Consider the following 17,984-nt stretch of genomic DNA (forward strand, 5'->3'; position numbering starts at 1 on the left):
AATTTAATTGGTGCAACTAATCCTGAGAGAGCAACAGGAAAGAGGACAGCGTCAGACTGCACACACCTGGAGAAAAGAGCAGACCTCACCGAACAGGGTAACGTACCAGAGCTGTGGCTCCACCGGACCCGAGCCCCTCCCCCACCCCAGCTCACCAGCGGGAGGAAGAGAAACAGAGCAGGGAGGGAGTGGAAGGCCCGGGACTGCTGAATACCTAGCTCCGGAGATCTGCTCTGAGAGCACAAACCTACATTTCATGGTGCTTTCATGAGACTCGCATGACTACCGGGTTGGAAAGTTAATACAGGCAGAGTTCCTGGGGAGACTGGGATTCTGGCCACTTGTGGAAAGCAGGGATCCATATCCAGCTGCTCTGGGACAAAAATTTATACCTGTGTGACTGGCCCACTGGCTCAGGCAGTGGAGACAGGCACAGGAGCTGGGAGGCAGGGAACAGCTCTTTCCTCCTTCCAGGCACCAGTACCTCTCCCCTGTGACCCCCAACATTGCTTCAGGGGCTGAGCAGCTCCAGAATAGAGCTTCTGGACACTAGAGGGCGCCATATACAAACGTGAAACGCCAAAGTAACCTTGTCCAGAGTAAAATTATTAATACAACTCCAGAGAAAGATTTAAATGATATGGACCTCGTGACTCTTCCTGAAAGGGAGTTCAAAATAAAAATCATCAACATTCTAATGGAGGTACGGAAAGACATCCAAGAACTCAGGAATGTATATAGAAACCCTCAAGAATCCACTCCAAAACTACTAGAACTAATAGCTGAATTCAGCGAAGTTGCAGAAGACAAAATACACAGAAATCTGTTGCATTCCTATATACTAACAATGAACCAGCAGAAAGAGAAATCAGGAAAACAATTCCATTCACAACTGCACCAAAAAGAATAAAATACCTAGGAATAAACCTAATAAAGGAGTTGAAAGACCATGCCCTGAAAACTACCAGACACTCATGAAAGAAATTAAAGACAGAAAGAAAATTGTCAAGATGGCCATCCTAAGACAGTTTACAGATTCAATGCAATCCCTATCCAAATACAAATGGCATTCTTCAACAAACTAGAGGAAATAGTTCTAAAATTCATATGGGACCGCAAAAGACCCCAAATAGCCAAAGCAATCCTGAGAAGAGAAATGAAAGCTGGGGGAATTACACTCCCCAACTTGAGCTCTACTACGATCAAAACACTAATCAAAGCCACACTAATCAAAACAATTTGGTACTGGCACAAGAACATACCCATAGATCAATGGAACAGAATAGAGATTCCATATATAAACCCAAGCATATATGTCAATATATGATAAAGAAGCCATGGATATACAGTGGGGAAATGACAGCCTCTTCAACAACTGGTGTTGGCAAAACTGGACAGCTTCATGTAAGAGAATGAAACTGTATTATTGCCTAACTCCATACACAAAAGTAAACTCAAAATAGATCAAAAGACCTGAATGTAAGTCATGCAACTGTTAAAACTCTTAGAAGAAAATATAGGCAAAAATCTCTTGAATATAAACATGAGAAACTTTTTACTTTCAGTCAGGGGAAACAAAAGCAAAAATGAACAAAATGGACCACATCAAACTAAAAAGCTTCTGTACAGCAAAGGATATCATCAGTAGAACAAAAAGACATCCTACAGTATGGGGGAATATATTCGTAAGCAACATATCCAGCAGGGGGTTAACATCCAAAATATAAAAAGAACTCACATGCCTCAAAACCCAAAAAGCAAATAACCCAATTAAAAAATGGGCGGAGGATCTGAACAGACACTTCTCCAAAAAAGAAATTCACATGGCCAACAGGCACATGAAAAGATGCTCCGCATCACTAATTATCAGGGAAGTCAAATTAAAACCACAGAAAGATATCATGTCACATCATTAAGGATGGCCAACATCCAAAAGACAAGAACAAATGCTGGCAAGGATGCTGAGAAAGGGGAACCCTCCTACACTGCTGGTGGGAATGTAAATTAGTTCAACTATTGTGGAAAGCAATATGGACATTCTTCAAGAAACTAAAAATAGAAATACCATTTGACACAGGAATTCCACTCCTAGGAATTTACCCAAGGGAAACAAGATCCCTGATTCAAAAAGACATATGTACCCCTGTGTTGATCGCAGCACTATTTACAGTAGCCAAGATATGGAAGCAACCTAAGTGTCCATCAGTAGATGAATGGGTAAAGAAGAGGTGGTACATATACACAGTGGAATATTATTCAGCCATAAGAAGAAAACAAATCCTAGCATTTGCAGCAACATGGATGGAGCTAGAGGGTATTATACTCTTTGAAATAAGCCAGGTGGAGAACAAGTACTAAATTATTTCCCTCATTTGTGGAGTATAACAGTGAAGCAAATCAAGGAACAAAACAGCAGTACACTCACACTCCAAGAGGGGACTAGCGGTTACCAAATGGGAGGGGTAGTGGAGGGAGGGTTGGGAGGGAGGGAGAAGAGCATTGAGGGTTGTTAATGAATGGCGCACATGGTGTGGGGGTGGGGTCACGGAAAAAACGAGCACAGAGAAGACAAGTAGTGACTCTGGCATTTTACTTCACTGATGGACAGTGACAGCAATGGAGCATCGGGGAGACTTGATAATATGGGTGAATGTAGTAACCACAATTTTCTGAATGCGAATCCTTCATAAGAGTGTTTATCAGCGATACCTTAATAAATTTGAAAAATATTTTAAAAACTTTAATTTGGGGACTTGGTATTTTAAAAAACAAAAAGATTGGTTACATTTTGCCATAATACATAACTGTGTATCTTTCAGTACTTCCAGATTTACATGGTATGTGTCTTAAAATCAAGGCCTTCAAAAGTAAAAGCTGTTGTTAAATGTCTTTTAAAGGAGTTTATTTTATCTAAACATTAGCTCTTTCTGTATCTCCCTTCATGTAGATTATAAGTGGAAAATTAGAAAAGTTTAAAAGTTAGTTGATATTCTCATCAAAGCCAAGCCCAAAGTATTACATTACAGCTTCCTTTGAATAGAACCATGTAACTACACATCACACTGCATACTCCTTAAACTATATTGACTAGAACTACCTACAACCATTTCTCGGAAGGTTTTTTGTGCATTTGCCACCAAATAGTAGTTCCTAAAGTGTGGTCTCCAGAACTGCTAAATCAGACACTGGATTCAAGCCCAGCGAGCTGTATTTAACAAGCCCTCCAGGTGATCTGATGCTCATTGAAAGTTGAGAGGCACTGCACCAACACATGGAATTCTTCTGCTTTTCCTGAAAAAAAAAAAGTCCATTTAAAGTAGAGCTTTTGCATTCCTCCCTAGAGGAAAGGCAGCTTTTCATCCTTCCACATGGCTACCAGGTCCTCTTGTCCTTGTCTTTCTTCATTGGCCGAACATATTTCATCCAACCCAGTACATGGTTTCAGTAGCTTTAACCAGGCCTAAGTATTGCATTGTAGGGCACTGAGATCAACAGTTGGGACACCACGACCACATTGATGTTGCTGCTAACCCTGCCAAGCATGAATGCTCAAGTAATTTTCAGTTTATGTCAGCAGGTAGAGAATGTTCAGTAAAAATCTGATAGAGGGGAGTAGTCTCTTGAGACAAAATGAGAAGTTTAAAAATGGGAACAACGCATAACTAGTATTTGTGTGTTGAACTAGCTGGCCTATTTATAAGTTTTGAAATGAGAAGTTGAATATCAAGGAGGAAATATATGATCAAATAATTGTAGTAAACAATGATGGGAAGAGGAGAGCACTGCTTTAAAACTCATGTCAGGGCCTGAGTGTGGCTTTGAGAAACAAATGAACCTAATTCTGACTTTATGGAATATCTAAGTAATATTATTAAAGCTAAGTTTCAAAGCAGTTTTACAAAGAAAAATGACTAAGATACTTCCCACATTATTGATCTCTAAACTTTAAAAAGCCCTGCTTTCTATAAAACAACTTTTTCCTCTTACCTCTGTTGCCAACTTAGTGGGAATTTTAGAGTATCAAGTAGGTCAGCATTAGCTTTTTTTCAATCATGTAATGACCATTCGTTACATTACTCTTACCTAAATGCATAAGGTAATAATACATATAATACGTTAGCACACCTTTTATCATAAACTCAGATACTCATTTTCTAAAATTTACTATGGTTTAAAACCACAAGGAACGAAAAGTTAGAATTGCATATGAGTAAGTTGCAATGAAGAAGGAAGTTCCAGGGACTCTTTGGAAATCTTAATGGAATCTGCATGGAACTTTTCCTTTTTTCAACTATGGAACTGCAGGCTTATATGGTTGGTTTAAGGACTGTGAAAGGATCTGTGTAAATAGTATCTTCCTTTTTCTTTAGAGGTGATATAAATTATTATGTATGCCTTAATTTCCTGCAAGGTTTTGAAGTACCTGAGTTAATTTTAATACCGTAGATATATGTGGCCAGTGGTGGTTGTTTTTCTTAATGTATTTAAGTTTAAAAATAGTTTTATAGTGGTCAGCAACTACTCTAATATCATGTTTTCTTATTTCAAACAGCTAGTTAAAGGCCTTCAGCAAGAGCTGAATCGATTGTATTCCCTTTTCTGTTCTCGGAATCCAGACTTTGAAGAAAAAGGGGGTAAAGTCTCAATAGTGTCACATTCCTTGGGATGTGTAATCACTTATGACATAATGACTGGCTGGAATCCAGTTCGACTCTATGAACAGTTGCTGCAGAAGGAAAAAGAGTTTCCTGATGAGCGATGGATGAGCTATGAAGAGCGACATCTTCTTGATGAACTCTATATAACAAAACGCCGGTAAAGTACCCAGTCTCTTAAAATAATTTCAAATGTTTTTCATGGAGTTACTGAGCTTCCTAGGAGAAAATGTTAAGATTTTCATGATAAAGAAAAAATACATTGTTCAGGGTACAAAGACTATTAGATAACATGCTAATAAGCATCATCAAGCTAGAAACTTAATTTTCATGCTAATTATATGCATTTTCCCACAGCATAAAATACATTTATCATCTTGTTCTCTTGTCTTCACAATTTATTAGGAATGAAACCTAAAACATATTCTAAGCTGAGTTACTTACTACATAGAATTCTTATTGAAAATGTTTATCAGTCGTAATCCTTTGTAGTTTTATTAAACTTAGGGAGGGGCCTTTACTTTTCTTATTCTGAAAATAATTTTAAAGCCCTTTTCCCTTAGCAAATATATTTTTGACATATTTTATAAGTTATTTGATTGCTGGTAGCCTTCTTGATACTATATTTTAATTCTTTACAACTTTCTTATTTGCATATATATATATACTCTTATGTCTTTGTCCTCTTAATGATCATCTGATCAGTTCTAACAGTGAAAAGTCACTCATTTTGATAATTAACTATATAAAAATAACCAATTCAGTTGACTAAAATTTTTAATAAGTTTGGATTTTGTTTTGTTCATATTGTCTAAGGATTTCATTTAGAAGTTTATTAAGTACTACAGGCTAAATACATACATTTTATGTCACAATAATTGGTAGTTTTGAAAGAAAATGTCATGTTTGGCAAGTCTCAGCAGCATTTTAGATATAAAATCCAGTAAAAAAATATTTTTTAAACAGGCGTAGAAAATGAAGTGCACATTTTTTAAAAACCTTAGTTCCATTATTTAATATTTTATTCAGTTTATTAAAAATTAAATATAAGCAAATATGGATGGGGAAAAAATTAACCCAAATGTCCATCAGCAGAGAAGGGTTAAATAAACGGTGGTTCATCTGTATGATGAGCAATTACACACAAGGCTGTTATAAAGACTGAAGTAAATCAGTAAACAATTAAATGGAAAGATCTCTAAGATTTGTTACTCATGTAGAAAAGAGAAAGAACAGTGTATGTGGCATGAATATGTGGTGTCATGTTTTTTTTAAGTTGTATATATGCTTACATTTGCCTCACATTTTACTAAAGGGTCCCCCCAAAAAGTTATTAACATCAGTTATTAGGAAGAGTAGAGTTAAGTTTACTAATGATTTTTTAAGCTTTTATAGATTTTCTGTACTACAGCAAGTACATTTTCTAAGTATTGTGAATAGAGATTAATTTGAGGAATTGGATAATGGAACATCTTCTTTATACCTCAGTGAACTAGAAAGCATCTAATATTCATGAAATTGTAAATATAAATGTGTATATAATCTCATAACTGCTTCCTAGGCTGAGAGAAATAGAAGAACGTCTACATGGACTGAAGACATTGTCTGTGACACAAACACCTGCCTTAAAATTTAAGGTAAGGAAAGAGAAGTGAGATTTTCATTATTTATTTCAGTTTTTTTTTCAAACTTCATTTGAAGCATGACAGTAGGATTCCAATGAAAACTTTAACTATTCTTCTGTCAAATGAATGTTTATTGAACTCATTCTATGTATTGGACACTGCTAGTTTCTGAGTTCTACAAAGAAAAGAATGAACAAGATGGTCCGTCAGTCCTCAGGATATGTGACACAGTGTTATTGGTGCTATTAGCAGTATATAGATTTATGTATGCACTACAGAGAGGTTGTAATTTTGCCTGGAAAGGCTTACAAAGAAGTGACATATGTACTCGATTTTAGTTATCTATAAACTGGATACTGCCAACTGGAGGAAACAAGAAACAGCATAACCAAAGGCATGGAGGGTTATAACTTCATGGTACCGCCAAGAAACCGCAAATAATTTAGAGTAGTGGGAAAAGGAAAAGGAAAGACAGATCTGGGAAACATTTAATATTTAGAATTAACTGATCTTAGTGCCCAACTAGTTGTAGGTGGTAAGAAAAATAAATGGATGTGCCCATGAAGATTCCAGGAATGGAAAGCTGACATTTCAATCAGTAAGTATATGACAAGAGCCACAAGATGAGGGTGTATGTGTGGTTAGGTTGGAGCAGGTTAGGCAAACCAGCGGGCAAGGGGACTGGGACAGCAGGAAGAGCTGGAAATGAAAAACTTAACATTTGATGCAGGCATTGGAAAGGTTTTCAGGGTTTTTGAGCATCAGAATGGAGCTTTAAAAGCAGCATTCTTACATTGGCAGAGATGTCAACATTGACCTGAGGGTTGGAAAGGACACAGCCTACAGCTGGAAACAAGTAACTTGTTTGCAGTGTGAAAGGGAGTATGCTATAAATTTCCTAATACCCATTTCCTGTTGAATATATTCCCCGTGTCAAGTGTACTATATTGTCTCTTCTTGAAATGTTTCCTTTATCACAGGAACTTAGCATGCAGGTTAAATAATTAAATAATGCGGAAATTCTCTTTTAAACAGTAAGAATTTTCGTATTGAATCTACCTCTGTGACTTATAAAGTTTTTTTTTTTTAACTTACACATTTAAAGGCCATATGGTACAGTTCCAACATACATTTAAAAGCCATAAAAGCATAGTCTTTGGAGTCATCCCCACCTGGAATTTGAGTTCCATCCCTTTCACTGTTACTATACATAATCAATATGTTAAATATATAGAATTAATCTGATAGAAAAAAGGAAACTTTTCTATTTCATGTCCTGGGTTTTTTTACTGGAGACTTGTTTATTATCCACTAAACATATTGTGATCTCAAAATTCAGTATCGCATTACCAGAACTAATACATTGTAATTGTGTATTCTTCTAATACACAGTCATATATATTCTAATACTATGGATTTTTAGTTATATAGTTACTCATAGAGAAAAAATATAGAAATGTGAAATTTAAAAAGAAATACCTGATGAATTGGCAAATTAATATGAAGGACTCCAGAGTTCTAAAAGGAATAGAAGTCTTTCTGTGCCTATTAACGAGCAGATGGATTTACTTTCAGAATACAGATGTCAGCTCTGTTATAGGTGACTGCTGAAAACTTTTTTTTTTTATATTGTTAATGTACAATTACTTGAACATTTTGGTTGCTAGACTCCCCCTATTATCAAGACCCCCCACATACCCCATTACAGGCACTGTCCATCAGCGTAGTAAGGTGTTATAGAATCATTATTTGTCTTCCCTGTATACACTGCGTTTCCCATGCCCCCCCCCCACGGCTACTTTATGTGTTCTAATTGTAATGTGCCTTTTTCCGCCTTATCCCTCCCTTCCCACCCATCCTCCCCAGTTGCTTTCCCTTTGGTAACTGTTAGTCTGTTGTTGGGTTCTCTGAGTCTGCTGCTGTTTTGTTCCTTCAGGTTTTTCTTTGTTCTTATACTCCATAGATGAGTGAAATCATTTGATACTTGTCTTTCTCCACCTGGCTTATTTCACTCTAGCTCCATCCATGTTGTTGCAAATGGTGGGATTTGTTTTCTTCTTAGGTCTGAATAGTATTCCATTGTGTATATGTACCACGTCTTCTTTATCCATTCATCTACTGATGGACACTTAGGTTGCCTTCATATCTTGGCTATTGTAAATAGTGCTGCGATAAACATAGGGGTGCATCTGTCTTTTTCAAACTGGGCTGCTGCGTTCTTAGGGTAAATTCCTAGGAATGGAATTCCTGAGTCAAATCGCATTTCTATTTTGAGTTCTTGAGGAACCTCCATACTGCTTTCCACAATGGCTGAACTAGTTTACATTCCCACCAGCAGTGTAGGAGGGTTTCCCTTTATTCGCATCCACGCCAGCATTTGTTGCTGTTTGTCTTTTGGATATTGGCCATCCTAACTGGTGTGAGGTGATATCTCATTGTGGTTTTAATTTGCATTTCTCTGATAACTAGCGATGTGGAGAATCTTTTCATGTGCCTGTTGGTGATCTGAATTTCTTCTTTGCAGAAGTGTCTGTTCAGATCCTCTGCCCATTTTTTAATTGGCTTATTTGCTTTTTGTTTGTTGAGGTGTGTGAGCTCTTTATATATTTTGGATGTCAACCCCTTATCAGATACGTCATTTATGAATATATTCTCACATACTCTAGGATGTCTTTTTGTTCTACTGATGGTGTCCTTTGCTCTACAGAAACTTTATAGTTTGATATAGTCCCACTTGTTCATTTTTGCTTTGTTTCCCTTGCCTGGGGAGATATGTTCATGAAGAAGTTGCTCATGTTTATGTCCAAGAGATTTTTGCCTATATTTTTTTCTAAGAGTTTTATGGTTTCATGACTTTCATTCAGGTCTTTGATCCATTTTGAGTTTACTTTTGTGTATGGGGTTAGACAATAATCCAGTTTCATTCTCTTACATGTAACTGTCTAGTTTTGCCAACACCAGCTGTTGAAGAGGTTGTCATTTCCCCCTTGTATATCCATGGCTTCTTTGTCATATATTAATTGATCATATTTGCTTGGGTTTATATCTGGGCTCTCTATTCTGTGCCACTGGTCTATGGGTCTGTCCTTGTGCCAATACCAAATTGTCTTGATTACTGTGGCTTTGTAGTAGAGCTTGAAGTCAGGGAGCATAATTCCCCCTGCTTCATTCTTCCTTCTCAGGATTGCTTTAGCTATTCGGGGTCTTTTGTCATTCCATATGAATTTTAGAACTATTTGCTCTAGTTCATTGAAGAATGCTGTAGGTATTTTGATAGGGATTGCATTGAATCTGTAGATTGCTTTGGGCAGGATGGCCATTTTGACAATATTAATTCTTCCTAGCCAAGAGCATGGGATGAATTTCCTTTTATTAGTGTCCTCTTTAATTTCTCTTAAGAGTGTTTTATAGTTTTCAGGGTATAGGTCTTTCACTTCCTTGGTTAGGTTTATTCCTAGGTATTTTATTCTTTTTGATGTAATTGTGAATGGAATTGTTTTCCTGATTTCTTTTTCTGCTAGTTCATCGTTAGTGTGTAGGAATGCAACAGATTTCTGTGTATTAATTTTGTAACCCGCTACTTTGCTGAATTCAGATATTAGATCTAGTAGTTTTGGAGTGGATTCTTTAAGGTTTTTTATGTACAATATCATGTCATCTGCAAACAGTGACAGTTTGACTTCTTCCTTGCCAATCTGGATGCCTTTTATTTCTTTGTGTTGTCTGATTGCTGTGGCTCGGACCTCCAGTACCCTGTTAAATAACAGTGGGGAGAGTGGGCATCCTTGTCTTGTTCCCGATCTTAAGTGAAAAGCTTTTAGCTTCTTGCTGTTAAGTATAATATTGGTTGTGGGTTTGTCATATATGGGCTTTATTATGTTTAGGTACTTGCCCTCTATACCCATTTTGTTGAGAGTTTTTATCGTGAATGGACATTGAATTTTGTTGAATGCTTTTTCAGCATCTATGGAGATGATCATGTGGTTTTTGTCCTTTTTGTTGATGTGGTGGATGATGTTGATGGATTTTCAAATGTTGTATCATCCTTGCATCCCTGGGATGAATCCCACTTGATCATGATGGATGATCTTTTTTATATATTTTTTTAATTCAGTTTGCTAATATTCTGTTGAGTATTTTTGCATCTATGTTCATCAGAGATATTGATCTGTAATTTTCTGTTTTTGTGGTGTCTTTGCCTAGTTTTGGTATTAGAGTGATGTTGGCCTCGTAGAATGAGTTTGGAAGTATTCCCTCATCTTCTACTTTTGGTAAACTTTAAGGAGCGTGGGTATTAGGTCTTCACTAAATGTTTGATAAAATTCAGCAGTAAAACCGTCTGGTCCAGGTATTTTGTTCTTTTGTAGTTTTTTGATTACCAGTTCAATTTCCTTGCTGGTAATTGGTCTATTCAGATTTTCTATTTCTTCCTGGGTCAGCCTTTGAAAGTTGTATTTTTCTGAAAAGTTGTCCATTTCTTCTAGATTATTTAGTTTATTACATATAATTTTTCATAGTATTCTCTCATAATTCTTTGTATTTCTGTGGTGTCCATAGTGAATTTTCCTTTCTCATTTCTGATTCTGTTTATGTGTGTAGACTCTTTTTTTTCTTGATTAGTCCAGCTAGGGGTTTATATATTTTGTTTATTTTCTCGAAGAACCAGCTCCCACTTTCTTTGATTCTTTCTATTGTTTTATTCTTCTCAATTTTGTTTATTTCTGTTTTAATCTTTATCATGTCCCTCCTTCTACTGACTTTGGGCCTCATTTTTCTTCCTTTTCCAGTTTCATTAATTGTGAGTTTAGACTGTTCATTTGGGATTGTTCTTCTTTCCTGAGGTAGGCCTGTATTGCAATATATTTTCCTCTTTGCACGGTTTGGCTGCACCCCACAGTTTGTGTTGTTGAATTATTGTTGTCATTTGTCTCCATATATTGCTTGATCTCTGTTTTTATTTGGTCATTGATCCATTGATTATTTTGGAGCATGTTATTAAGCCTCCATGTGTTTGTGGGATTTTTCATTTTCTTTGTGTAATTTATTTCTAGTTTCATCCCTTTGTGATCTGAGAAGCTAATTGGTACAATTTCAGTCTTTTTTAATTTACTGAGGTTCTTTTTGTGGCCTAGTATATGATCTATTCTTGAAAATGTTCCATGTGTACTTGAGAAGAATGTGTATCCTGTTGCTTTTGGATGGAGTGTTCTGTAGATGTCTGTTAGGTCCATCTGTTCTAATATGTTGTTCAGTGCCTCTGTCTTTTTACTTATTTTCTGTGTGGTTAATCTGTCCTTTGGAGTGAGTGGTGTGTTGAAGTCTCCTAAAATGAATGCATTGCATTTTATTTCCCCCTTTAATTCTGTTAGTATTTGTTTCATATATGCAGGTGCTCCTGTGTTGTGTGCATAGATATTTATAATAGTTATATCCGCTTGATTGACTGACCCTTTTATCATTATGTAATGTCCTTCTTTGTCTCTTGTTACTCTCTTTGTTTTGAAGTCTATTTTGTCTGATGCAAGTACTGTAACTCCTAATTTTTTCTCACTATTAGTTGCATGAAATATCTTTTTCCATCAGTTTACTTTCAGTCTGTTTATGTCATTGGGTTTAAAGTGAGTCTCTTATAGGCAGCATGTAGATGGGTCTTGTTTTTTATCCATTCAGTAACTCTGTGTCTTTGATTGGTGCATTCAGACCATTTACATTTCGGGTGATTATCAATAGGAATGTACTTATTCCCATGGCAGGCTTTAGATTCATGGTTACCAAAGGTTTAAGGGTAAGTCCCTTATTATCTAACAGTCTAACTCACTTTGTATGCTGTTACAAACAGAGCCTAAAGATTCTTTTGTTTTTTCCTCCTTTTTCTTCCTCCTCCATTCTTTGTATGTTATGAATCATATTCTGTACTCTTTGTCTATCTCTTGGGTGACATCTGTTTAGCTTTAGGAATACTTCCATCTATAGGAGTCCCTCCAAAATGCACTGTAGAGGTGGTTTGTGGGAGGTAAATTCTCTCAGCTTTTGCTCATCTGAAAATTGTTTAATCCCTCCTTCAAATTTAAATGATAACCTTGGCAGGTAGAGTATTCTTGGTTCAAGGCCCTTCTGCTTCATTGCATTAAATATATCATGCCGCTCCCTTCTGGCCTGTAAGGTTTCTGTTGAGAAGTCTGATGATAGCCTAGTGGGTTTTCCTTTGTGTGTGATCTTTTTTCTCTGTAGCTGCTTTTAAAAGTCTGTCTTTATCCTTGATCTTTGCCATTTTCATTATTATATGTCTTGATGTTGTCGTCCTTGGGTTCCTTGTGTTGGGTTATCTGTGAACCTCCGTGGCTTGAGAGACTTATCTCCTTCCCCAGATTGGGGAAGTTTTCAGCAATTACCTCCTCAAAGATACTTTCTATCCCTTTTTCCCTCTCTTCTTCTTCTGGTACCCCTATAATGCGAATATTGTTCCATTTGGATTGGTCACACATTTCTCTCAATATTCATTCATTCTTAGAGATTCTTTTTTCTCTCTGTGCCTCAGCTTCTTCGTATTCCTCTTCTCTAATTTCTATTCCATTTACTGTCTCTTCTACTACATCTAATCTGCTTTTAAGTCCCTCCATTGTATGTTTCATTTCAGATATGGAATTTCTTAATGATTGAATCTCTGACTTAAATTCGTTTCTGAGTTCTTGAATATTTTTCTGTACCTCCATAAACATTTATAATTTATATTTTCAATTCCTTTTCAGAAAGATTGGTGAGTTCAGTTTCATTTGGCCTTTTTCCTGGGGTTTGTGAGACTTTGGTCTGAACCATGTTCTTTTGACTTTTCATATTTCTGTGTGGTGCCCACTAGTGCCCAGAACCTGCAGTCTCTGGAGCTGCTCAGTCCCTAGAGTGAGGTTGGGGGTCATAGGGGAGCGGAGCTGGTGCCTGGGGGGAGGAAAGATCTGTTTCCTGATACCCATCTGCGGTGCCTGTCTCCAGTGTGAGAGCCAGTGGGCCGAGCACACAGGTGTAAGCCTCTGTGCATTTAGAGCGGGCCTCCCTCTGGCTGGCCTGACACCAGTACAGCGACTGCCAGTTTGCAAACCGGTGCCAGAAGTCTAGGAGGGAGGCGCTGCTCGCTGCATATCACAGTAGGGGCCTCAGAGCTGAGTAGGCAGCCTAGGGGATGGAGTGCCTGAAGCTCCTGAAACGTTCCCAACCAGCTGGGCAGAGCGTGCCCAGACAACCTTGTCCAGTGATCCCTTCTCCCATGCAGCAAGCTCCATGCAAACCCCTTCCGTTCAGCAGCCCTCTCGCTGCTAGGAAGCCTCTCAGACTGCCTGCCGTTCCTGTGACACAGAGCGGTTGGATGTGGATCCCCTCCTCCACAAACGGCTGGAATCTCAGTCTCTCAAGCACTCCACCTATCCGGGCTGCCCAGTGTCCAGAGCATCACACAATATAGGTTTCTGCTCACAGAGCAGATCTCCAGGGCTGGGTGTTCAGCAGTCCCAAGCTTCCACCCCTCCCCACTCCATTTCTCTTCCTCCTGCTGGGGTGGGGAATGGGCTTTGGTCCCACCCGCTCAAGGCTTTGGTACATTACCCTGTTATGTGAGGTCTGCTCTTTTCATGAGGTCTGTATGCAGTCTGGTTCAGCCTTCTTTCTTGTTGCTGTTTTAGGGTAAGTTGTATTAATTAACTGTATTTTCATACTATTTGTGGTTTTGGGAGGAGTTCTCCATCTCACCTCTTGTGCCGCCATCTTGAATCTAATAATTGCCTGCTGAAAACTTTTTTTTAAAAAAAAGAAAAAAGTGTTGACAAACATTGGTCTAGAGAGTGTGAAACTTTGGTTCTGATTCTGAGGTTTTGTACTGACTAATTATGTAACATTAACCAAATTATTGAATGTCTCTGAATTCATCTGTTTACTCATCTCAGGACAAGGACAATAGACTAAATGTTTAAGGCTCATTTTCACCTTTAAAATTCTTTGATGGATGTAAGTATCACCAAAGCAGTTATTATTCTTATCTGAGAATAATTCCTTTGTGTTTTTGTCTCTCAAACTGCTGACCATTCTTAAACAAAGAAAGAAAGTTTGCTTATTCCGTTGATGTAGCAATTCAGTAAATATTTATGAAGTTCCTGACCAATGCATAAAGTATTTTGCTATGGTGTATGTATGTGTATGCATATATATATCATGCAGAAAAGATTTACATAGCTTTGTTTTTCTATCTCAACTATTTTTGTATCTTCATCCTTTATTCTTTCCTCACTTTACAAAAGAAGTGACCTTATTCCTTTCAGAAATCAGTGTTTTTATCTGTCCCTTATTTCAAATGCTGCTTCTTATATTTTAATTTTTCTTTATTTTCAAGATATGTATTCATTCATATATACTTTTTCATTTGGAAAATAGAAAAATCACTCCAGTGACTATGTGGAGAAGAGATTAAAGTATATAAAATGGGGAAAATCCCTGTTGGAAAACAAAAAACAAAGATGTCAGACATTCATGGGCCATTCCCTCCTTATGCCTAAAAACAGATGCCAATCCAGGCCTTAATCTTCCCTAATATCTGCATGACCAGGCTTATACTATGGACAATATTCAGAAATTTGTGGGTTGAACCATAATTTTGTACCTATCATTCTCAAATTGGTCCCACTAAAATATTTTGGAACATGATATGTATATATACTGCAACATCACTAAGAAGCTAAAGAGTATTAAGCTTTAAGTTAAAGCGTGGGAGTTTAAACCTTTTCTTGATGATATGCCACAGCTAGATACGTCAGCATAATTTACTACTATTCAATAATTATGGTATTTTCATTATATGTCAACTTAACTTTTCAAAACACTTCTATTCTTCAAATGCAGATTTAAAAATAATTAAAACATTAACATTTCACCCTATAAGAAAAAAGATGAAGGCAAATCTATTCACCTTCCACTATCCCAAATATTTTAATTCTAATTATTAGATTCCCAAGCATTCTATTTCTCACACCTACATGATTAATTAATAGCCATTTAATTTCTATTCACAGTGATTAATTCAACCTTCATCAAAACAAGTAATAGCTATTCATAATCATAAAGAACAAACTTGGGGCTGATATGTCACTTATTTTATTTATTGGCTCCACAAATTAGCCTTTTACCACATTCATTTACATCCATTACACAACTTTCAGTAACCCAGGAATGCCTATCCCCCTAGGAGCAGGAACAGTAATTGATGGCTTTTGTCATAAAACAAAAGCATCCCTGACCCATTTCTTACCCGAAGGCACACATCCCATATGCTATACTAGTAATTATTGAAACTACTAGTCTGTTCATTCAGCAAGCAGCCCTAGCCATATGACTAACAGCTAATATTACTGCTGTCAACTACTAATTCACCTAACTGGAAGATCAACCCTAGTCCTAATAAGCGTTAGTCCCACCGTGGCTTTTATCACTTTTATTTTTCTATTATACTTACTATTCTTGAATTTGTGATAACTTTAATTTGGCCTCATATATTCACTGTGCTAGTGAGCCTTTAGACTTACATGATAATATTTAATGACCCACAAACCCATGCATGTCACATAGTAAAGCCCAGTCCTTGAGCTCCCAAGAGCTCTGTCTACCTTCTCATAACATCTAATCTAGTAATGCGATTTCATTTTAACATTCAACATTCCTGTTATTCTTCAGTTCATTAACCAGTATACTAACTGTATACTAGTGATAAGGGGACATTATTGGAGAAAGCGCATGTCAGGACCACCATACATCATTTGCCCACCAAGGACTTCAATATAGAATAATCCTATTATTTCAGAAATGTTTTCTCATCACTTTCTTCAGAGCTTTTTATTCAAGCCTGGCCCCAACACCTGAATTTAGTGGCTGCTAACTACCCACAGGCATTCATCCCCCAAAATCCTATAAGCACTACTTCTTAATATTTCAGTTCTGTTTTCACACTCTCCACTGCTTCTTACCCAGGTCACTTTTTCTTTTCACTTTTACTGTGTCTTCCCATGTACATCACACCTGCCCCCATCCTCTGTTTACCCTCTGTCTACCTTGCTCGTTTTCCTGGGTTTTCCCTCTTTGCCTCATTTTCCTCACCCCCCACCCCACTCAATATCCACAGGGGTGGATTAAAGGTATGCCCTTCCTGGGAGAGCTCCCTTGGATGTAAATACACCCTGGCAAGCACAGCAATAGGACAGAATTGGGACAGAAGGACATAGGGTGTCACAGGTGTGGGGACAAGGAGAAAACATATATATATATAAAACTGGAGAGAGGAACACTGTTATAATGTAGTCCAGATAAGAGGTGATGAGGTGAACTGGTAAAACGTTTTGGAATGACTTCTTAGATGTCAGGTATGAATGGAAAGGATGGATTTGGAATGTCTAAATCATAAAGGTAATGGAACATATGATAGAAGCAAGGTGGATTTAGGAGGGCAAGTTACTGATTGCCATCTGTATATAACCAGTACGGTTGACCTTTCTGGAAACCCTGTCCTCCCTTGGCCTCCATGATACTGCATTACCCTGGTTCTCTTTCTCCTTTCACTTCCTCTTTTGTAGTTTTACCTCCTTCACCTGCTAATCAAATATAAAGATTCCTCATAATTCTATGAAAAGCCTTCCCATTATTTTATTCACTTCCTAAATTATCTTACCCCTTCTTTTAGTTTTACAAGTCACTTCTATAATGGTGATACATAGACTAGGGTGATTACATATCCAGTTCTGTTTATCTCTTGCTCCTAAGTTTTTAGCTACCTGTTAGATATATTACAGATACCTCAAACTTCTTATAAATAAAAACAGGACTTACCTGGAGTTTCCTGTTAAAATTAATGGAAGCACTGTCCTCCCAGTCAGCCAGACCTAAATCTTGTAAAATATCTCTAATTCATTCTTCATTCCCATCTTCATTCAGTCGTGTTGATTCCACCCTATCCTCTCTCATTTCCATTTCTGAATGGAACAGCTTGTCTTGCCCAGTTCAGATTGTCTTGGCTACACTTTTTCCATAGTTTCTAACTTGTCTCCAAGTCCCCAGCCTCTCACTTTTCTAGTTCATCCACACAGCACTACCAGGTTTACTAATTTCCAAACATCCTATCCTCCTTCACTACCTATAATATATAAGTCCAACTTCCTTAGTCAAACAGTCAAGGTTCTGTACATTCCCATTCCAAGCTATATTTTCCCACACCCAATTTTTCAGCCATATCAGACTATTTCTGTATTCTAAATTAAGCCAGGTTCCTTCCAGCTTCTGCTTTAGTTCATTTGGTTCTTTCAGTCTAGAATGTCCACCTTGCCAGCCCCAGTGTCCCAGTCCCAACTGTGGAAATCCTGTTCATCTTCTATGGCCAGTGTAAATGGCTCTTCCTTTGTAAAACCTCCAGAGTTGAAATTAAGTATTCCTTTCTCTCCTCTCGTATAGCACTCTTCCCCTGCATTATGCTCTCATTTTATTCTGCTTCCCCCATAGGATTGTAAACTCTGCGGAGCTCTGCCTTATATGTCTTTATATCCACAAAGCACTTAGTATATTAGTTCACACAAAATAGTAGCTTAACAGATCTTTGATCAGTGTATAGGAGCACACAATGAAGTGATCTTCCGTCTCCTTGCTTCTCATTCTTCATTTTCTAGTAGATTAAAGGTAATGAAGT

General features: G+C 37.4%; 1 protein-coding gene across 4 annotated transcripts in view; it reads left to right on the plus strand.

Annotated features, from left to right (window-relative positions):
- Positions 1-17,984, plus strand: part of DDHD1 (DDHD domain containing 1) — a 90,736-nt gene that overhangs the window by 58,684 nt on the left and 14,068 nt on the right. For all 4 annotated transcript variants that reach the window (XM_036918146.2, XM_057488456.1, XM_036918169.2 and 1 more), the window contains 2 exons: positions 4,553-4,815; positions 6,217-6,292. In XM_036918146.2, coding sequence (XP_036774041.1) covers positions 4,553-4,815; positions 6,217-6,292 — 339 coding nt within the window. The remainder of the gene's footprint in view (positions 1-4,552; positions 4,816-6,216; positions 6,293-17,984) is intronic.

Source organism: Manis pentadactyla, chromosome 11 (assembly GCF_030020395.1).
Source record: "Manis pentadactyla isolate mManPen7 chromosome 11, mManPen7.hap1, whole genome shotgun sequence".
Lineage (NCBI taxonomy): Eukaryota > Metazoa > Chordata > Mammalia > Pholidota > Manidae > Manis > Manis pentadactyla.